Source organism: Struthio camelus, chromosome 14 (genome assembly GCF_040807025.1).
Source record: "Struthio camelus isolate bStrCam1 chromosome 14, bStrCam1.hap1, whole genome shotgun sequence".
NCBI classification, from domain to species: Eukaryota; Metazoa; Chordata; class Aves; order Struthioniformes; family Struthionidae; genus Struthio; species Struthio camelus.
The window spans coordinates 10,020,996-10,042,346 of NC_090955.1; the positions used below are offsets into that span (position 1 = coordinate 10,020,996).

At 71.9% G+C, this 21,351-nt stretch overlaps 1 protein-coding gene across 1 annotated transcript; it reads left to right on the forward strand.

Moving 5' to 3' along the window:
• Positions 1-89: 89 nt before the first annotated feature.
• LOC138069219 (laminin subunit beta-1-like) lies at positions 90-21,217 on the forward strand. The gene is made up of 35 exons (XM_068960421.1): positions 90-619; positions 4,668-4,712; positions 5,432-5,610; positions 6,143-6,266; positions 6,370-6,443; positions 6,545-6,733; positions 6,810-6,873; positions 6,941-7,143; positions 7,226-7,346; positions 8,837-9,025; positions 9,121-9,300; positions 9,766-9,878; positions 9,993-10,072; positions 10,719-10,875; positions 10,997-11,134; positions 11,242-11,400; positions 11,519-11,640; positions 11,956-12,076; positions 12,987-13,179; positions 13,882-14,025; positions 14,553-14,784; positions 14,858-15,021; positions 15,119-15,343; positions 16,054-16,268; positions 16,365-16,461; positions 17,090-17,468; positions 17,556-17,743; positions 17,832-18,083; positions 18,168-18,352; positions 18,969-19,113; positions 19,197-19,404; positions 19,484-19,625; positions 20,198-20,374; positions 20,462-20,618; positions 20,708-21,217. The coding sequence occupies exons 2-35, from the start codon at positions 4,682-4,684 to the stop codon at positions 20,839-20,841; spliced, it is 5,481 nt and encodes a 1,826-aa protein (XP_068816522.1). The 5' UTR covers positions 90-619; positions 4,668-4,681; the 3' UTR covers positions 20,842-21,217.
• Positions 21,218-21,351: the final 134 nt, after the last annotated feature.

Here is a 21,351-nt window from a genome sequence, read left to right on the forward strand (position 1 = left end):
TGGGCTCTGCCAGACCGTTCCTCTTGGGGCTCCTGCTTTGAACCCCAGCTGAACTCGACAGGGCGGCGTCTCCGGTGCGCTTGGCTGCTGCGCACGGCATGCATAGCTGGAGACCGCCGCCGTCACCGCTCTCTCTTCCTCCCACTCCTCGATTGCTGCCAGTGTAGCGCTGAATGTCCCCGTGGGGTTTGGGGTAACCTAAATCCAGTTCAAGAATGCCTGGCCCAGGGTTGAAAATGCTCCAGACAAGTGCTACTGGGTGCTGAACCAGTATAAACTGGCATAAACCTGCATTCCAGGTTAGTTCCTAGATACATGTTGGGTTGACTCTGCGCTGACAGGCTTTTTGCCAGGTCCTGTCTGTCTGCCCACCCTCTAACTTCTTTCTGGATCTGCCTGTTCTGCAGCCGGTATTGTGTCGCTGGCTAATTCAACAGCAATGCCATTGTTTGCCTGCGTGTGATCGGGATCCAGTTTGTACCGCTGGGCAGTCGGTGCGCTGACCCAGCGCTAATGGTGCTGGCACCGTGGCCTCAGACAAACATCGGCTCTTCCCCGTGCCATCGGGAGCAGCTGGGAACTATTTCTCTCGCGGAGACCTGAAAGCTGCAGCGCCTGGGTGAGTCAGGCCCAGAGGCATGAAGACTGCTTGAGCTAATTCCCCTGGAAGGGAAGTGGTTAAGTGTTCTTCCTGCTTAATAAGGATGTTCAGGGAAGTGCTGGCCGCCTGCTGAGATGCAACCATGTCAGTGCAAGCAGGACTGACCAGGCGTGAGAGGCTGCCCCAGCGCTATTGCAGACCAGCTCCCTGCTGGAGGAGCTCGGGGGCTCTGCAAGCCCACCAAGCTGCAAGTGCCCGCTGTTCCCACGTCTGCGCCCCGGAGCTGGGAGCCAAGTGGTTTGCTGATGATGGTGAAAGTGCACTAACTACTCTTGAAAGGTGCTGATGGAGCTCAAGTCACTGATACCCGGGGTGACTGTGGATGGTCAGCAGCTTTGACACGCTGGTGACTGAGAGCTGAGTCAGAATTGCTGGCAGATCTCTGTGCAGCGGAGGAGAGCTTGCTTCCCCCGGCCATGTCATCTCTTCCTGCTGTGCTCTGGGCCGTGTGGTCTGGACTGAATTTCCTACGTGAGCGGAGGGCGGCCGGCCGCGGAGCTGCAGCAGGCGCTAACAGGCATATGGGGGAGAAGCAGCTGAGAGCAGGCCCGGCCTCAGCGTGCGGGGGTGGCCTTGGGAGGGGAAGCTTTGCTGGCAGTCGGATTTGCTGGGCCCTTCCCCGCTGCAGGGATGGAGCTGCCCAGGCTGCAGGCCGCGTGCATCTTAGGCTGAGCGGGAGAGCTTGTGTGACTGAAGAGTCCTCCAAAAAGGCAGCGATGACCTCCTGCCTTGGAGAGCTCTGCAGGAGGTTATCACCCGCCTGGGAAACCCGAGTCGGGGCTCAGCTCCCAGCCAGACGAGCTGTGCAGCATTAAGGACCCCTCCTCGCTGGGTTCCTCCCCCCCAGCAGCGCGTGGATGCTGCTGTCAGGCCTTCTGACTCCTCCAGATAAGACAGGCTGGCTGAGCTCTGTAAGCCCTCCTGGGAAAAGTTTCTCCTGGCCTGTGGATTGCTCCTACCGCTCTGTACCTGCTCCCTTTTCCAACAGCCTTGCAGACCCCCGTTGCACAGGGCTCTCCAGGATCCCCAGCTAGGGCAGTGCCTTCCCTGGCCCCTCCTTGTGCTTCGTTTCCAGCTCTAATCTGTAGTCGGCCGATTTCTGCTGGTTCTTGTCAGTGCTTTTAGCTGCAGCAGCTCCTCTGCCCCTGTGCTTGCTCCCTTCGACAGCCCCGTGTCTCTTCAGTCTGAGAGGATGAGCTGAGCGGGCTGAGCCCTTGCAAAAGAGGCTCTTTGAGGCCAGCTGGGTGGCTGTTTCTGGCACGAGGCTGACTGTCCGGTGCTTTTCAGCTAGGGGTCCCCAGGACCAGAGCTGGGATAAGCCCTCTCTGCTGCTCTTTCACCCACGGATCCCAGCAGCTCTTGTGGCCGTGCCATGGCGATGGCTTGCGGGATCAGCAAACGCCCCAGGCCCTCCCTGGTGTTTTGTGTGGCGAGCCCCAGTGCTTGGCAAGCTCACGTGCCCCCGAGCCTCCAGCACAGGATTTGTGCTCTGGCTTTTGCCTGTTCCCACGGGCCCAGTTGTGGCACTGCCTGTCACGGAAGCCCTGCAGTCTCGTGCCAAGGGAGCGCTGCCTCCAGCACCGTCCCCTTGCTGGCAAGGGGAGCAGCGCCTTTCACCTCTCAGCTCTCCTGAAAGTGCCTGAACCCCCACAGCGCCCAGCAGCCCCGCTCACTCTCGGTCTGTCTGTCCGAGGACCCCTCAGCTGCTTTTAATTTGCTTTGCAAGGCCAAATGTCTTGCAAAGAGCCTGCTACCATCACCTTTATGAGGCTGCTTTTGACCTCCTCAAAGCAAATACGCTTGGCTTGGCAAGGTCCCTGACACAGACACCCTGGCCAGTGCTAACGGCTCTTTATCGCTTAATCTCCCAGCTCTCCTGCTGCCTGGCTGCAGCCAGAGCCCGTGTGCCTCCGTCACCCCCCTGCCCCCTCGGGGAGGACCCTCAGCTCCTCCCGTTTGCCGGGTGCCCCGGCGCCGGCTGAACGCGCAGCAGCCGGGCAGCACGGCCTGCCCTGCGCGGGGGCTGCCGGGCCGCTGCCCCCGGCTGGGGAGGAAGCCGCGGAGGTGAGCTCAGGGTAGCGGGCTGCGTCCTCCCCGCTGCAGGCAGCTGCCTTCACCCTGCCGGCGGTGGCGGCGGCAGCGGCCGGGCTCGCGCTGCGCCGCTCTGCGCTGGCCTCCCCGGCAGCGGAGCGAGGCGGGAGGTTCGCGACGCCGGAGCCGGGAGCCGAGGTCCTTCTGCGTGTTCGGGTCGAAGCCGGGCAGGGCGCTCTGCCCGCGCTGCTTGCGGCTGGGAGCAGCTCCGCCGTGCCCTGCTGGCTGCGGGTGGGCCGGGGCCTCCTCGCGCCCCGCTCTCCTGCCTGCGCCCGCGGCCCCGGGAGCCGCCGCTTTATCTTCCCGCGGCCTTGTTTGCCGGCGCGCGGCCAGGACTTAACCTTGGCGTGCGGAGCGCGCCGGTCCCCTTCCTTCCTTCGCCCCGGGCTAAGAAAAGGCGCGATCGCGGCGTGGGAGCGGGCGGGCGGTCGAGCCGCGCGCGGCCGTGCTCCCAGCGGGGCTCCGGGGCTGCCGCCGCCGCCGTACCTGGCCTTTGCCTCACCTTGGCTGCCGGGCAGGTCCCTCCCCTCGCCTGGCACGGCTCGCCGGAGGAGGAGACAGCCGCCGGGCGCCCTCCTCCAGGAACAAGCAGCTCAAGCCAGCCTCGAGCGGAGCGGGCGGCGGGGCCCCGCTGGCCTCGCTCCGCCGCCCACCCGCGCGCCCAGGTAGGAGCCAGGCCCCGGGGCCCGGCGGGCGGCACGCCGGGTCCCTCCGGAGGGACGGGGCACCTCGCCCGCCCGCCCGCCCGCAGCTAGCGCCTGCCGGGGCTTTGCCGGCGGAGCCACCATGTCCGCGGCGAGGGCACGGTGCCCGCCGGCGGCGGCTCGTGCCACGCGGGAGACGTGCCGGGGAGGGCCGGGGCGCCCCGTCTTGTCTCGTCCCATCCCGGCCGGCCGGGCGCGAGCCGCGGCGGGCTCCTTCCTGCCGGGCCGGGAGCCCCGGGAACGCGGCGCCGCTCCTTCGCCGGGCGCCTTTTGTTCGCCGCCGGGGCCGGGGCGAGGGGCCGGGGCGTGCCGGGGCCGCCGACGCCTGGGCCGGGCCGGCGGGGCCCAGCGGGCGGCCGGCGGCGGGAGCCTCCAGGCAGAAGGAATCGGCAGTGACATTCCCGTAGCCTGGAGACCGCCGTCCCTTTCAGCGGGCAGCCCCATTTGAATAAGAATGGGGCGCGGGGAGGGGGGCCGGGAGAGCTGCCCGCTTTCCCATCGCCTCCCTCGCCGGCCGGCTCATTTCGGCACGGCGCAACGCGGGGGGCAGCGGGCCTCCGTCCCCCGGCGCGAGCGAGCCGGACGCCGCAGCCTGCCCAGCCGCGCCGGAGCAGCGCGCCAGGTACCGCCCGGCCCAAGGGGCTCGCGGGGCTCGGGGACCCTCGCGCCGGCGGCGGAGCCCGGGGCGTCCCCGGGGCCCCCGCCGCGCCGGCCGGCCCGCCTGGCTCCCGCGCGCGCGGGGACAGGAAAGATGTGTTTAGGCGGCGCTCGGGCCAGGCTTTGATCCAGCAGTTGCACGGTTGGAAACAGGCAGTCGCGGCAGAGAAGAAAGCACAAAAGGCGGTTCTAGCCTAAATTTAACAGCGGGACCTCGGCCAGCTGCGGGGATGGCCTTGCCCGGCCTGCTCCGGCGCTGCTGGCTCCGGTCCCCAGCGCTGGGACCCTCCGGGGACACCGGTGCCCGAGCTGGCAACGCTCGCGGGGACGGATGCTCCAGGGCTGCGCTGAGCTGGGCGGGCGGGCGGGGGGCCGGCATGGCGGGCGCGGGGCCACGAGGGGCTTGTGGCCCCGCTGCCCCGGCCCCTCGGCCCGCTGCTGTGCCCGGCGGGCTGTGCGGGAGCCGGGGGGTCCCCGGGGTGCAGCGCTGTGTCGGGGCCGAGCTCTCAGCTCCGCACCCGGCCCCGCCGCAGCACCGTCTCCGTGTCCCCCAGGCCGGCGGCCGCCCATGGACCTCCTGGCGCTCGCTCTGCTCCTGGGTAAGCGCTTTGCCGGCGGCGCGCGCCGGCCCCCGGCGCCCCAGGGTGCTGCGGGGAGCAGGGAGCGCAGCGGGCTGGGGTGGCCCCCGCCGCAGGGGTGGCAGCCGGGGCCTGGCGCTCGGCTGCAAATCCCAGCGAGGAATCCGGGCTGCGCCGAGCCCGGCGGGATTAGCGAGCGCCTGACCTGGCTCCCAGCTCCCCCCGGCCCCGCGCCGCCGGCCGCGGCTCTCCGGCCCCCCAGAGCCCCCGGCGCACGGGCACGTGCACGCAGCTCGCCCACGCCTGCGGGCGCGCAGGCCATGCACACGCAGCGCGCACGCGCCTGCACCCAGGCCCGCAGCACCCGTGCCCGTAGGCGTGGAGGTCGTGCCCCGCGTGGGACCTGTGCACGCACAACCCCCGCTTTCTGCACCTATCTGGGTCTCTGGTACATGCCCACGCACACGCACCCCTGTCGCAGACCCTCCCGCTGGGAACCCTGCACGCCTGCTCCCCCCGGCCCCTGCTCCCCCCGGCCCCTGCACGAGGCCCTGGCTGGGCCGCTGGGACCTTTCCGGGTCACGGAGCTTCATGCTGCATCAGTGGGTCGGGACGCGGGGACGGGACAGGGTGGCACGGCCAGGCGCGGGGGGCGCAGGGTGCATGGGTGCACGGGGTGCGGAGGGGCGTGGGTGCCCCGGCGCAGACCCCCTCCAGGCCCATCCTCGCCCTCTCGGCAGTCGGGGCGCCAGCGGCGGCGGTGGGCTGGGAGGAGCCCGACCCGTCCCACGGCTGCGCCCAGGGCAGCTGCTACCCGGCCACCGGGAACCTGCTGGTGGGGCGAGCCCAGCGCCTGAGCGCCTCGTCCACCTGCGGGCTGGATGGGCCCCAGGAGTACTGCATCGTCAGCCACCTGCAGGTGAGCCGCGCCGCCCCGGGCACGCACAGCCCCGGGTATGTACAACCCTGGGGACGCACAACCCTGGGCACACATAACCCCGGGCACGCACAGCCCCGGGTATGTACAACCCTGGAGACGCACAACCCCGGGCACGCACAACCCCAGGGATGTACAACCCTGGGGATGCACAACCCCGGGCACGTACAGCCCTGGGTACGCACAGCCCTGGGTATGTACAACCCTGGGGATGCACAACCCCGGGCACACACAACCCCAGGCACGCACAACCCCGGGCACGCACAACCCCAGGCATGCACAACCCCAGGCATGCACAACCCCAGGGACGCACAACCCCAGGCATGCACAACCCCAGGGACACACAACCCCAGGCATGCACAACCCTAGGCATGCACAACCTAAGGCACACACAGCCCTGGGCATGCACAACCCCGGGGACGCACAGCCCCGGGCATGCGCTGCCCGAATCTGCGCAGCCCCGGGCGCAGGGGCCGGTGGCCGGTCCCCGACGGTGAGCCGCTCCCCGGCGCAGGACTCTGAGAAATGCTTCACCTGCGACTCGCGGGACCCGGCCCTGCGCGACAGCCACCGCATCGAGAACGTCATCTACCTGAGCGGCCCCGACGGCCAGCGGACGTGGTGGCAGTCGGAGAACGGTGAGGCCGGGCGGGCAGCACGGGCGCGGGCGGCTGCGGGCCACCGACGCCGTGGGGCACGGGGACGGGACGAACCGCGGCCGTGACCCGCCTGTCCCGCCAGGCGTCGAGCACGTCAGCATCCGCCTGGACCTGGAGGCCGAGTTCCACTTCACCCACCTCATCATGACCTTCAAGGTGGGCGGCCGGCGTGCGGGCACCCTCGGGACCGTCCCCGCCGCCCTGCCGGCCCGGCGGCCGCGGGGCCGGGGGCACCGTCGCAGCCTCGCCTCCCGCAGACCTTCCGGCCCGCGGCCATGCTGGTGGAGCGCTCGGCCGACTTCGGGCGCACCTGGCGGGTGTACCGCTACTTCGCCTACGACTGCGCCAAGCTGTTCCCGGGCGTCGCGGGCCAGCCCTCGGGCCGCGTCGACGAGGTGCTCTGTGACCAGCGCTACTCCGAGATCGAGCCCTCCAGCCACGGCGAGGTGCGTGGGGCGCACGGGACACGGGGGGTGGAGGGGGGGGCCGGGGTCTGGCTCACCCACCCTTTGCTGCCCCCAGGTCATCTTCAAGGTGCTGGACCCCTCCATGCCGGTGGAGGATCCCTACAGCCCGGACATCCAGGGTGCGTGGCAGCGGGAGCCCCGGGGCCGGGGCCGGGGCCGGGCGGGTGCTGACGCTGCCGCCCGCAGACCTGCTGCGCGTCACCAACCTGCGGGTGAACCTCACCAAGCTGCACACGCTGGGCGACAACCTGCTGGACTCGCGGCGCGAGGTGCTGCACAAGTACTACTACGCCGTGGACGAGCTGGTGCTGCGCGGCAGCTGCTTCTGCCACGGGCACGCGGCCGAGTGCGCCCCGGCCCCCGGCGCCCCGAGCCCCAGCCCCGGCATGGTAAGGCGCCGCGCGCCGGGTGCCTATGCCGCCCGCCCCGCTGCCGGCCCCGCGGCTGAGCCGCCCGCCCGTCCGCCCCCAGATCCACGGCCGCTGCGTCTGCCGGCACCACACGCAGGGCCTCAACTGCGAGCGCTGCGAGGATTTCTACCACGACCTGCCCTGGCGCCCGGCCCGGGGCACCAGCGCCAACGCCTGCCGCAGTAAGCGCCGCCGGCCCGGGGGCCGCACGGGGTCCCGCAGGCTGTGCTGGGGCGTTGGGGCACTGCCGGCTGTGCTTTGGGGTTGGGGTGCAGCACGCTGGGGTCCGGGGCTGTGAGTCCCGCGGGTGGCGGTGCAGGGGGTTCGGGTGCCCGCCCAGCAGGTTCGGAGGGGTTGGGGTTTGGGTGCTGCGCGCTGCGTTGGGGGGAGTTGGAGGTGGGGTTGCTCCATGCTAGGGTTGCAAGGTTTGGGGTTGGGGGGCACGGTGGGGTTTGGGAGGGGTGGGGGTCGGGGTGCTGCATGCTGGGTTGGGGGGTCTGGGGTTGGGGTGCTGCATACCACATTTGGGGGTTGGGGGTTGGGGTGCTGCATGGTGGGTTTGGGCGGTTGAGGTCAGGGTGCTGCATGCTGGGTCGGGGGCTTGGGGTCAGGGTGCTGCATGCCAGGTTTGGGGACTGGGGTTGAGGGGCTGCATGCCAAGGTTGGGAGTTCAGGTCTGGGTGCTGCATGCCAGGTTTGGGGGCTGGGGTCGGGCTGCTGCATGCCAAGGTTGAGGCTGGGGTGCTGCATGCCAGGTTTGGGGGCTGGGGTCAGAGTGCCGCATGGCGGGGATGGGGTCGGTGTGCTGCATGGTGGTGTTGGGGTCGGGGTGCTGCATGCCAGGTTGGGGGCTGGGGTCGGGGTGCTGCATGCCAGGGCTGGGGTCAGGGTGCTGCATGGTGGGGTTGGGGCCTGGGGTCGGGGTGCTGCATGGTGGGGTTGGGGGGCTGGGGTCAGGTGCTGCATGCTGGGGTTGGGGTCGGGGTGCTGCATGCCAGGTTTGGGGGCTGGGGTCGGGGTGCTGCATGCCAGGGCTGGGGTCAGGGTGCTGCATGGTGGGGTTGGGGCCTGGGGTCGGGGTGCTGCATGGTGGGGTTGGGGGGCTGGGGTCAGGGTGCTGCATGCTGGGGTGGGGGTCGGGGTGCTGCATGCCAGGTTTGGGGGTGCCTTGGGGATTGAGGGTGTTGCATGCCGTGGTTTTGGGTTGGGGGTCCTGCAGGCTGCACCAGGGTTTGGAGGGTGCTGCATGCTGGGGGGGGTTGGCATTGAGGATGCTGAATGCCAGGTTGGGGTCGGGGTGCTGCATGCCAGGTTTGGGGACTGGGGTCGGGGTGCTGCATGCTGGGGTTGGGGTCGGGGTGCTGCATGCCAGGTTTGGGGACTGGGGTCGGGGTGTTGCATGCTGGGGTTGGGGTCGGGGTGCTGCATGGTGGGGTTTGGGGGCTGGGGTCGGGGTGCTGCATGCTGGGGTTGGGGTCGGGGTGCTGCATGCCAGGTTTGGGGGCTGGGGTCGGGGTGCTGCATGGTGGTGTTGGGGTCGGGGTGCTGCATGCCAGGTTTGGGGGCTGGGGTCGGGGTGCTGCATGGTGGTGTTGGGGTCGGGGTGCTGCATGCCAGGTTTGGGGGCTGGGGTCGGGGTGCTGCATGCCCCCCCGCGGTGCCGTCCCCGCAGGGTGCGACTGCAACGAGCACTCGCGGCGGTGCCACTTCGACATGGCCGTGTACCTGGCCACGGGGAACGCCAGCGGGGCCGTGTGCGACGGCTGCCAGCACAACACCATGGGCCGCCGCTGCCACCTCTGCAAGCCCTTCTACTACCGGCACCCGCGCGCCGACATCCGCGCCCCCACTGCCTGCGCCCGTGAGTGGCCGCCCCGCTGCCCGGCTCCCTGGCCCCGGCCCCCCCGGGCGCTGCCCCCCTGCAGCCCAGCCCCACGCCGGCCCTGTCTCCGGCAGCCTGCGACTGCGACCCGGCGGGTTCGCTGGACGGGGGCGCGTGCGACGGACACACGGACGCGGCGCTGGGCATGATCGCGGGGCAGTGCCGCTGCAAGGAGCACGTGGCGGGGCCCCGGTGCGACCGCTGCCGCCACGGCGCCTACGGCCTCAGCCACGGGGACCCCCAGGGCTGCCAGCGTGAGCCAGCGGGGACACGGGGGGGATGGAGGGGTGGGATGGGGGGATGGAGGGATGGAGAGATGGGGGAATGGAGGGATGGAGAGATGGGGGAATGGAGGGATGGGATGGAGAGATGATGAATGGATGGATGGGGTGGATGGATGGAGGATGGAGGGATGGGAGAATGGATAGATAGGATGGAGGGACGGGGGAATGGAGGGATGGGGAATGGATGAATGGGATGGAAGGAAGGGGAATGGATGGATGGAGGGTGGAGGGATGGGGGAATGGATGCATGGGGGAATGGATAGATAGGATGGAGGGATGGGGGATTGGAGGGATGGGATGGAGGGACGGGGGTCGGGGCTGGCTCAGGGCTGTGGCAGTGCTGGGGAGCAGGCAGCAGCAGTGCAGCACGGCGCGAGCAGCGGGGGAGCCCGTGGCCGCGGTGCCAGCCTGCGGCGTGTGCGTGCGCGTGCGCAGCGTGCAGGTGCGACCCGCGGGGCACCGTGGCGGGCAGCTCCCCCTGCGACCCCATCAGCGGCGACTGCTACTGCAAGCGCTTCGTGGCCGGGCGCTCCTGCAGCCAGTGCGTGGTGAGTGCCCCCAGCCCCCGGCCCTGCCCCGTGGCTGGCCGTGCTGCACGTGCTGCCCTGCGCACCCCCGGCGGCCGCCTGCCCCCTCCCCAGCTTACCCCCGTCTCGCCACAGCCCGAGTTTTGGGGCCTGAGCTACGACGTGGGGGGCTGCCGGCCCTGCGCCTGCGACTTCGGGGGAGCCTACAGCAACCGGTGGGGCCCGCGGCGCCCACGGCATAGCTCACCAGCGAGGGGATGGCGAGGGGAACTGGGCTGGGGGGACAGATGGGGAATGAGAGAGGGATGGGACAAGGAGGGAGGGATGGGGATGAGGATGGAGGGATGGGAAAAGGATGGAGGGATGGGACAAGGATGGAGGGATAGGGACGAGGATGGAGGGATGGGACAAGGAGGGAGGGATGGGGATGAGGATGGAGGGATGGGACAAGGATGGAGGGATAGGGACAAGGAGGGAGGGATGGGGATGAGGATGGAGGGATGGGACAAGGATGGAAGGATGAGACAGGGATGGATGGATGGGGACGAGGATGGAGGGATGGGGACGAGGATGGAGGGACAGGGATGAGGATGGAAGGACGGGGACGAGGATGGAGGGATGGAGAGGAGGATGGAGGGATGGAGAGGAGGATGGAGGGATGGGACAAGGATGGAGGGATGGGGACAGGGATGGAGAGATGGGGGCAGGGAGGGAGGGATAGGGACTAGGACGGAGGGATGGGGTGATGGGACAAGCCCGGGGGCTGCCGGATGGGGATGGTGGGCAAGGCCAGAGCCAGGCAGCAGGCAGGGATGGATGGAGAGACGGACGGATGGAGGGCCAGGCCGGTCGCCCCCCCAGGTGCTCCATGGAGGACGGTGCCTGTCCGTGCCGTCCCCACCTCATGGGGCGGCAGTGCGACCAGGTGCAGCCCGGCTTCTTCTGCGCCCCCCTCGACTACTACACCTACGAGGCCGAGCGAGCCACAGGCCACGGACCCGGCCACCCCCAGCTCCCCGTGAGTACCCTGGCACCGGGGGGAGCCCCATCCGCCCCCCGGCCCGGGCCCGGGCCCTGCGCACGGCTGGCACCCTGCCCTGCTGCGGGCCCCTGCCACCCCCGACCCCCCGTCCCCACAGGGCGCCGTCCGGGCTGAGGCACCCCTGGACTGCCTGGAGTACTACAACGGGGTGCCCAACGGGCGGAAAGGGCGCCCGCGGCACCGGCGCAGCCCCCCGCGCGCCCCGTCCCGCCGCGGCCGCCAGCAGCCCCCCAAGGTAGCCCGGGGACAGGGGGCAGGGGCACGCTGGGCTGGGGTGGAGGTGGTGGGATGGGGCAGGGTAGGTGCTGGGATGGGTCCAGCCGTGCCTGTGCCCGTGCCCAGCCCGACGTGGAGGAGGTGACCCGGGACGGAGCCGGGCGCATGGTGACGTGGACGGGTCCGGGGTTCGCCCGCGTGCGGGACGGCGCCGGCCTGACCTTCCGCATCGACAACGTGCCCTACCCCATGGAGTACGAGATCCTGCTGCGCTACGAGCCCGAGGTGAGCCCGGCCCTGGCCGCCGGCACCCGGGGGCCAGGAGCCGTCCGTGGCACGCGCCGTGTGCAGCAGGGCGGGCGGCTTGCACGGCCCCTGATGACCCCTTCGCCTCGCGCCGCAGTCGGCCGAGGACTGGGAGGCCGTGGTCAGCGTCAGCTCCCGGGCGCTGCCCACCAGCCCGCGCTGCGGGAACCTGCTGCCCTCCGAGCAGATGTACCGCGAGAGCCTGCCGCACACCCAGAGGTGAGGGACGGGGACAGGCCTATCGCCCACCCAGAGGTGAAGGATGGTGATAAGGATGGAGATGGAGATGGGGGTGGAGACAGGGACAGCCCTGCCTCAAACCCAGAGGTGATGGACAGGGATGGTGACGGCATTGGGGACAGCATGGGAAGGGGGACAGTCCTGCTGCACGCAAAGGTGAGGGATGGGGCCAAGATGGGGATGGGGCCAGCGGCAGGGAAGGTGGCCCGGTCTTGCCATGCAGGGAGGTCCCACCGTCCCCCCACCGTCCCCGTGGCGCCGGGGCGCTGTGCCCTGACACCTGCCTCGGCGCAGGTACGTGCTGCTCTCCCGGCCCTTCTGCTTCGAGCCCAGCACCCCGTACGAGGTGGCCGTGCGGCTGCAGCGGGCAGGCGTCACCCAGCGCCACCCCAGTGCCTTCATCCTTGTCGACTCGGTAAGGGGGCAGGGGGCCCACTGCACCCTACGCCTGGCGCCCAGCACAGATGGGGCAAAGAGCAGGGACAGGGCACCGCGGGCTGGGGCCTGGGGCGGGCAGGGACCCTCAGCTGCTCTCAGCCTGGAGCAGCGCATGGGGGCTGCGCGTGGGGCTGGGGACGGGGAGGGAGATGTCAATGGGGAGAGGGATACTGATGGAAGTGCCAGTGGGGATACTGAAGGGATGGGGCTGGGGATGTCAATGGGGCTGGGGTTGTCAATGGGGCTGGGGTTGTCAATGGGGATATCAATGGGGCTGGGAATGCCAATGGGGCTGGGGTTGTCAATGGGGATATCAATGGGGCTGGGGTTGTCAATGGGGATATCAATGGGGCTGGGAATGCCAATGGGGCTGGGGTTGTCAATGGGGCTGGGGTTGTCAATGGGGATATCAATGGGGCTGGGAATGCCAATGGGGCTGGGGATATCAATGGGGCTGGGGTTGTCAATGGGGATATCAATGGGGCTGGGGAGGTCAATGGGGATATCAATGGGGCTGGGGTTGTCAATGGGGCTGGGATTGTCAATGGGGATATTAGTGGGGCTGGGGAGGTCAATGGGGATATCAATGGGGCTGGGAAAGTCAATGGGGCTGGGATTGTCAATGGGGATATTAGTGGGGCTGGGGAGGTCAATGGGGATGGACATGTTGATGGAGCTGGAGCTGGGGGTATCAATGGGGCTGGGGCAGATGAGCCCCCAGCAGAGTGGGGGCTGCCCCGGCATCGATGGATCCGGCCGCACCGTGCGGTTGAGGGACGGGTCCCACGCACGAGGACCATCCTGCCCAGCCCGGCGGTGGGGCCACTCTGCCCCTCGCCCCCGTCGGGGCTGCTCCCACCTCCCGGCCCCCTGCTCTCCCGCTGCAGCTGGTGCTCCTGCCGCGGGTGCCGGAGCTGCCGGGCTTCGAGGGCGCGGAGGCGGCGGCCGCGCACCGCCGCGAGGAGCTGGAGCGCTACCGCTGCCTGGAGGCTTTCCGCATGGCCCCACCGTCCGCCCTGGCCGAGACCTGCGCCCGCCTCGTCTGCAGCGTCTCGGCCCTGCTGCACGACGGGGCGCTGCGTGAGTGGGGCTGCGCCGCGGGGACGGCGCCGGGAACGCCGCGGGCTGTGCTGCTGCACGGGCAGCCGGGGGGCCACGGTGTGGGTCGGAGGGGGGCCGTGCACGTTGCGGTGGGTTGGGATGGGGCCATGCACACTGCAGTGGGGCAGGATGGGGCCATGCCCTTGGCAGGGGGGGGCAGGGGTACTCGGTGCAGTAGGTCAGGATGGAGTCATTTCCATAGCAGTGGGTCAGGATGGGGCCATGCCCCTTGCAGGGGGGGCAGGATGGGACCATGCCCCTTGCAGAGGGGCAGGTTCCCCATAGCAGTGGGTCAGGATGGGACCATGCCCCTTGCAGGGGGGGCAGGGGTACCCGGTGCAGTGGGTCAGGATGGGACTGTGCCCATTACAGTGGGTCAGGATGGGACCATGCCCCTTGCAGAGGGGCAGGATCCCCATGGCAGTGGGTCAGGATGGGACCATGCCCGTTGCAGGGGGGGAAAGGGTAGCTGGTGCAGTGGGTCAGGATGGGACCCTGCCCATTACAGTGGGTCAGGATGGGACCGTGTCCGTTGCAGTGGGTCAGGGTGGGACCGTGCCCATTGCAAGGAGGGAAGGGATGCAGTGGGTCAGGACGGGGCCGTGCCCCTTGCAGGCGGCTGGGTGCCCGTGGCCGTGCGTGGCAGGGCGGCCCCGCTCCACCCGCGCCCCTCTCCCGCAGCCTGCCAGTGCGACCCGCAGGGCTCCCGCAGCGGCGTGTGCCAGGCGCTGGGCGGGCAGTGCCAGTGCAAGCCCCACGTCGTCGGGCGCCGCTGCGACCGCTGCGCCCCCGGCAGCTACGGCTTCGGGCCCCTGGGCTGCAGCCGTGAGTAGCGGGTCGGTGTGCGCCGGGCGCCCCGCTGTCCTGCACAGCGCCAGGGCCGCGCCGCGGGGACAGGGGCCCCTGCGCTGGCGGTGCCCTGGGACCCCAGCCGCGTGTGTCCTCCTGTCCGTCTGCCTGTCTGCCTGGCGGAGCCCCGCTGTCCTGCATGGGTCTGGGTGCTGCTCCAGCTGGCAGTCACCACCATCCGTCCGCTTGTTCACATGTCCATCTGTCCGTCCGTGCAGCCGTCTCAGCCTGTGGGTTGGGCATGCTTTGGGTCCAAGCCCCCCATCCATCCGTCTGTCTGTCCTTCCATCTAAGCGCCGGAGCCCCGCTGTCTCGCATGGGGCTGGGCGCTGCGCCGGCTTGCAATCCCGCACCGGTCTGTCCATCCGCCTGCTCGCCCGTCCGTGCAGCCGCGTCCTCCTGCCCCGTAGCCGGTGGGCTGGGCATGCCCCGGGTCCCCCCCGTCCGTCCGTCCCTCCGTCGGCGCGCTCCGTGCGTCTGACCCGCGCGGTGCCGTCCCGCAGCCTGCGCCTGCTCCCCCGAGGGTTCGGCGTCGCGGACGTGCGACCCGGCGAGCGGGCAGTGCCGGTGCCAGCCCGGCGCCGTGGGCCGCCAGTGCGACCAGTGCCAGCCGGGCTACTGGGGCTTCCCGGCTTGCCGGCCGTGCCAGTGCAACGGGCACGCCGAGGACTGCGAGCCCCGCACGGGCGCCTGCCGCCGCTGCCGCGACCACACCGCCGGCCGGCACTGCGAGAGGTGAGCGGGACGGGGCGGCGCGGCGGCGCGGCGGCAGGGCCGTCGCCCGGCCGCTCAGCCCTCGTCCTCGCAGGTGCCAGGACGGCTACTACGGGGACCCGGTGCTGGGCTCGGGGCGGCAGTGCCGGCCCTGCCCCTGCCCCGGCTTCCCCGGCACGCGGCACTACCACGGCAGCGCCTGCCACGCCGACGAGGAGACGGGCCACATCGTGTGCCTCTGCGCGCCCGGATACGCCGGTGAGGGGCGCCGTGCCGGGGGCTGCGGTGCCGGGGATGCTCCGGGGGGGGTGCCGCGTGCCCCCAGCACCCAGGGGCGCTCCGCTGCTCCCCGCAGGGCCGCGCTGCGACCGCTGCTCGCCCGGGTACTTCGGGGCGCCGGAGACGGAGGGGGGCGCCTGCCGGCCCTGCCAGTGCAACAACAACATCGACGCCAGCGACCCGGGGGCCTGCGACCCCCGCACGGGGCACTGCCTGCACTGCCTGTACCACACCGCCGGCCCGCGCTGCGCCGAGTGCCAGCCCGGCTACTACGGCAATGCCCTGCAGCGCAGCTGCCGGCGTGAGCGGGGCCTCGGGGAGCCCCAGGGTCGGGGCTGCATGCGGGCTTTGGGGCTGCGCCGGGCGTCTGGGCCGTGCGAGGGGCCGGGGCTGGGCGGGGGGGTTTGGGCTCATGTAAGGGGCCAGGGGCATGCAGGGGTTTGGGGCTACGCAGGGGTTTTGGGGGCCTTGCAGGGGGTCTGGAGGTCGTGCAAGGGGTTTGGAGGTGTGTCGGGGTTTGGGGGCCATGCAAGCAGCTGGGGTCATGCAAGGTTTGGGGCTGGGCTGGGGACTGGGGCCATGCAAAGGTTGGGGGTTGTGCAAAGGTTGGGGGCTGCGCAGGGGTTTGGGGGCGTGCAAAGGTTTGGGGCCATGCAGGGGTTTGGGGCCATGAAGGGGATGGGGACCATGCAAAGGTTGGGGGCTGTGCAGGGGTTGGGGGCTGTGCAGGGATTTGGGACCATGCAGGGGTTGGGGGCCATGCAGGGGTTGGGGGCTGTGCAGGGATTTGGGGTCATGCAAGGGGTGGGGGCCATGTCGGGGTCAGGACCACGCAGGGGGGTTAGGGCTGCACCGGGGGGGGTCCAGGACGGTGCAGGGGGGTCAGTGCCGAGCAGGGCGCAGGTCCCGGCCAGCTGGGACGTTGGGGTCGGGGTCAGCACGCCAGGAAGCCATCACCGGGGTGGGGGGCCGCGAGGCGAGCGGGGCCCCACGCGGCCACCCGTCCCGCAGGCTGCGGCTGCGACCCGCGGGGAACGGTGGCCTCGCACTGCGCCGCCGGCACCTGCGCCTGCGACCGAGCCTCGGGCGCCTGCGCCTGCCGCCCCAACGTGGCGGGCAAGACCTGCGACCGCTGCGCGCCCCACTTCTGGAACCTGGGGGGGCCGGGGGGCTGCGAGCCCTGCGGCTGCCACCCCACGCACGCCCTGCACCCCGCCTGCGACGCGGTCAGTCCCGTCCCCACCGCCGCCACCGCCGCCGCCGGGGGTCCGCCGCCTCCGGGGCGTGCTGCGGCCCTGCTGAGCACGTCGCTTTCATTGCAGGTCACGGGGCAGTGCCTCTGCCGCCCCGGCTTCGGGGGCCGCGTCTGCTCCCAGTGCCAGGAGCATCACTGGGGTGACCCCGAGCTGGAGTGCCGAGGTGGGAGCGTGTCCGACGGGCCGGGGCACCAGGGCTCTGGGGACATCTGGAGTTTGGGGCCCTGGGGAAATGAGGGGCTTTGGGGACACAGGGTGTCTGGGGACACAGCAGGTCCTGGGATGCGGGAGGCTCTGGGGACCTGGGCCTCTGGGGACATGCTGGGACCCTGGGGTCATGGTGGGACTGTGGGGACACAGGGCCTTGGGGACATGGTGGGACCCTGGGGACATGGTGGGATCTTGGGTGATGGGGTTCCCTGGGGATGTGGGGGGACCCCAGGGACACAGAGGCCCTGGGGACATGGTGGGACACTGGGGTCATGGGGATCCTGGGGATATGGTGGGACCCTGAGGACACAGGGGCCCTGGGAAACAGTGGGGCCTGGGGACATGGGAGACCCTGAGGACATGGTGGGACCCTGGGGTCCTGGGGCTTCCTGGGGACATGGTGGGACACAGAGGCCCTGGGGAGATGGTGGGATGCTGAGGTCTTGGGGGTCCCTGGGGTGACAGCAGGACCTGGGAACCAGCGGGGCGCCGGGCTCGTGGGGGTCCCTAGGGCGACAGCGGGATGCCGGGGAGGCAGGGGCGGCGGCGGCCGGGCGCGACGGTGGTGCCTGTGCCCGCAGCCTGCGCGTGCGAGCCGCTGGGCGCCGAGGACCCGCAGTGCGAGCGGGCCGGCGGGCAGTGCCGGTGCCGGCCGGGTTTCGGGGGGCCGCGCTGCGACCGCTGCCAGCGGGGCTACCAGGACGCCTTCCCCCGTTGCTCGCCCTGCCACCCCTGCTTCGGGCGCTGGGACCCGGCGCTGGGCGACCTGCAGGCCGGGCTGCGGCGGCTGCGGGCGGCGGGCCGGGCGCTGCGCCAGGGGGGTCCCGCGCCCCCGCTCAGCCCCCGCCGCCTGCGGGCGCTGCAGGAGGCCGTGGGGCGCGCGGAGCAGCTGCTGGGGGGCGCCGAGCCCCCCGGCGCCCCACTCCTGCACCACCTGGGCCACCGGCTGGACGACGCCAGGCGAGTGGGCGCCGCGGCGGGGCAGGGTTGGGGAGGGGGGACCCCCCCGAGCGGGTCACCCTGACACCTGCGGGTGGTTGCCCGCAGGACGGAGCTGGACGGCTTCTGGCAGCAGCTGCAGCAGCTGGAGCAACATCTGGAGCAGCTGGCGAGCAGGGAGGCGGCGCAGCGCCGGCAGCGGCTGCCCGGCCTGAGCCGGCAGCTGGGCGAGCTGAACCGCACCGCGTCGCGCCTCCAAAGCGCCCTGGGCGCCGTGCCGGCCGCCGGCCTGGCGGGTAAGAGGGGCCGGCGAGGGGGCCGGGGGGGGGGGAGGCCGGGCGGCGGGCGGCCGTGCCCTGACGCCACCGCCGCCGCCGCCCGCAGAGTCCCACCGGCGCGTGGCGGCGGCGGCGGCGGCCTCGCGGCAGGCGGCGGAGCGGGCCGCGGCGGAGGCCACGGCGGCGCTGAGGCAGGCGCGGGCGGCGCGGCGGGCGGCCGAGCGGGCGCTGCGGCGCCGGGCTCGGGCTTTCGGCCGCGCCGCGGCCGCCCGGCGCCAGTCGCTGCGGCAGGCGTGGAAGCGGCTGGCCGAGCTCGGCGCGGCCGGCGTCGACGCCAAGGTGAGAGCGGGACGGAGGGGCGCCGGCGGGGACGGGACGCCCCGGGTCGTCCCCCCTGCTTTGGTCCGGCGCGCGTCCCCCCGCCGCTCCGCCACCGGCTCAGGCGGCCGTAACGCCCCGCAGGTCTGCGGAGGAGCCTCGTGCCGGGCCGGGGCCGGCGGCCGGCGCTGCGGGGGGCCGGGGTGCGCGGGCGCCCTGCCCGCGGCCGCGCGCGCCCTGCATGGAGCCCACAACGCCTCGCAGCGGCTGGAGGCGGCGCTGGGGCGGCTGGGCGCCGCCGCGCGCCAGGTAGGATCCCCCCCGCGGCCTCCGGGTGCCCCCCGACGGGCTCGGCCTGCCCTGGCTGGTGCCCCTCGTGCAGCCCGCGCGCCTCCCTCGCGTGCCTGCTGTGCCTGCGCTGCGTCCCACCTGCGCCCTCGAGCGGCCCCCCCACGTCCCTTTGCACGTCCCTCCTGTGCCCTCTCCATGCCCCTGCGCGTCCCCCCATGTGCCCCTTTGCACGTCCCTCCTGTGCCCTCTCCATGCCCCTGCGCGTCCCCCCATGTGCCCCTTTGCACATCCCTCCTGTGCCCTCTCCATGCCCCCGCGCACGTCTCCCCATGTGCCCCTTTGCATGTCCCTCCTGTGCCCTCTCTGCACCCCCGCGCGCACCCCCTCCATGTCCCTTTGCACATCCCTCTTGTGCCCTCTCCGCGCCCCTGCGCGTCCCCTCCGTGCCCCTTTGCACGTCCCTCTCTGCACACCCATTGCACCCCCTCGTGCACCCTCGTTATATGTCCCTTTTAAGCCCCTTTGTGCCCTCTGCACGTGCCCCTGGGCCCCCTCGCACGTCCTCATGCCACCGCTGCACACCGTGCACGCCCCGCGCCCGGCACCCACGCCCAGCGCCCCCGTCGCCCCCCAGATGCAGGAGGTGCAGGAGCTGGCGCGGGGCGCGCGGAGCCGAGCCGAGGAGGCGCTGGGGCGCTCGCAGGCAGCCCGCGCCCGCGCCGAGAAGGCCACGGGCCAGCTGCGGGACTTCATCCGCCGCATCAAGGCCTTCCTGGCAGGTAGGGCCGGGCGCGGGGCGGGCGCCGGGCGCGGGGCGGTGCGGTGCCGGCGCTGAGCACAGCCCCGCTCCGTGTCCCCGCAGAGGAGGGAGCCGACCCGGGCAGCATCGAGCTGGTGGCCCGGCAGGTGCTGAACATCTCCCTGCCCAGCAGCCCCGGCAGGATCCAGGAGCTGCTGCGCGAGATCCGGGAGAGCATCGGCCAGCTGGACGGGGTGGACGCGGTGCTGAACGGCACGGCGCAGGGGCTGGCCGCGGCCCGCAGCCTGCTGGCGCGGGGGCAGGAGGCCAGGCGAGTCGCGGCGCGGGTGCCCGCTGCGAGGGACGAGCCGGCCCCAGGGCGGGCGCTGGAGCTGCCCGTGTGCCCGCAGGGAGCGAGCGGAGGCCGTGAGGGACGCGCTGGAGGGCACGCAGCGGGCGCTGCAGACGGCGCGGGCCCAGGCGGCGGCGGCGGGGAGCGCCCTGCGGAGCGCCCGGGAGGCCATCGGCGCGGCCGAGAGCCGGGCCCGGGAGGTGACGGGGAGCTGGGGCCGGGGGTCGGTGCTGGGGGGGGCATGGGGCCGGGGCTGGGTGCGCACTTGGGGCAGTGGGGCTGGCGCCATGGGCATGCTGGGGCAATGGGGGGGCCGCGGGCGCGCAGGGGGAGCGGGACTGGTGTTTTGGGCATGCCAGGGCAGTAGCGCCATGGGTATATGGGGGCTAACGGGGCCGGTGCAATGGGCACTTTGGGGTAGCGGGGCTGGTGCCATGGGTACATTGGGGTAACAGGGCCGGTGCCATGGGCACTTTGGGGTAACGGGGCTGGTGCCATGGGTACCTTGGGGTAACGGGGCTGGTGCCATGGGTATATGGGGGCTAACAGGGCCGATGCCATGGGTAGATCAGGATAACAGGGCCGAAGCTATGGGTACGCCGGGGTAACAGGGCTGGTGCCGTGGGTACACTGTGAGAGCGAGGCCGGTGCCCTGGGCACGCTGGGGACGCCAGGGCCGGGCAGGTGGGCACGCCGAGGGAGCGGGGCCGGAGCCGGGGCGGGCTGTGGGTCGGCGTGCGTGCCGGCAGCCTGGCGCCCCTCGGCCCCGCAGGCGGAGCGCAAGCTGCAGGCGCTGGAGGCGAAGGAGCAGCGGGTGCAGAAGCGGCTGCGGGAGCTGGCGCAGCGCGTCGGCGCCCTGCAGCAGCAGAGCCGAGACAGCCGCCGCTTGGCCCAGCAAGCCGAGGACCGGGCGCAGCTCGCCACCGCCGCCGCGGGGACGCTCAGCCAGGTGAGCCCCGGGGCAGAGCGCGGCGGGACACGGCCGTGCCGGGACCGGTGCCGGGGCCTCGGCCTCACCGTGCCCCTCCGCTGGCAGGACCTGGCCCAGGTGCAGCAGCGGTACTTGGTGCTGAAGGGCCGGGTGAGCGAGCTGGACGGGGTGGCCCCGGGCGCCCGGCAGCGCGTGATGCAGATCACGCAGGAGGCCCAGGACCTCCTGGACAAGGCCAACAGCAGCAAGAGGAAGCTGGAAGGTAAGGAGGCAGCACGGGGTCCCCAGGAGCCGGCGGCGGGGGGGCAAGGCGAGCCCTGGCCGCGGCCCCACGCCGCCCCGTCCCCGCAGAGCTGGAGCAGCACTTCGGTGCCAACGAGCAGGCGATGGCGGCGAAGGCGACGCGGCTGCAGGCGCTGGAGCGGCGGGTCTCGGGGCTGCTGGAGGAGATCCGGGAGAGGGCCAACGCTTACGCCACCTGCTAGCGCGCCCCGGGCCTGCTGCGGGCCGCGGGGGGGGCACCGCCGGGGCGGAGCAGGGGGGCTGCGCTGGGGTCCCCCCTGCCCCCCTGCTCGGGCCAGCCCGGCCCCGCGGCACATCCCCAGGCGTTCGTGGCGTGCCTGGCGTTTTTCCCGGCTCCTCCCGCGCTCCACCAGCTGCTGCGGGGCCATCGGGCACCCTGCCACCCTGGGGAGCAGGCTCGCACCCCTCGGCAGTGGGGGGACCACAGGCCCCAAATCTGCAGCCCGGGCTGCTCCCCTGTGGTGGGGAGGGCTGGCCTGTGCCTGCCTCCCCCCCCCTCCAGCACCCCCCACCCCGGGGCCTCTGTAGCATCGCTGTGCCCCCAAATAAAGCCGCGAGCACCAGCTGCGGTGGTGTCTGGCGTCTGGCTGCACATTTGGGGATCGACGAGGGGGGCGGGCGGACGGGGGGGGGCCGGGGCCGGGGTGGCCGCCGCTCCGGCCGGGATCCGGCCCGCACTTTCCGCGCAGCCC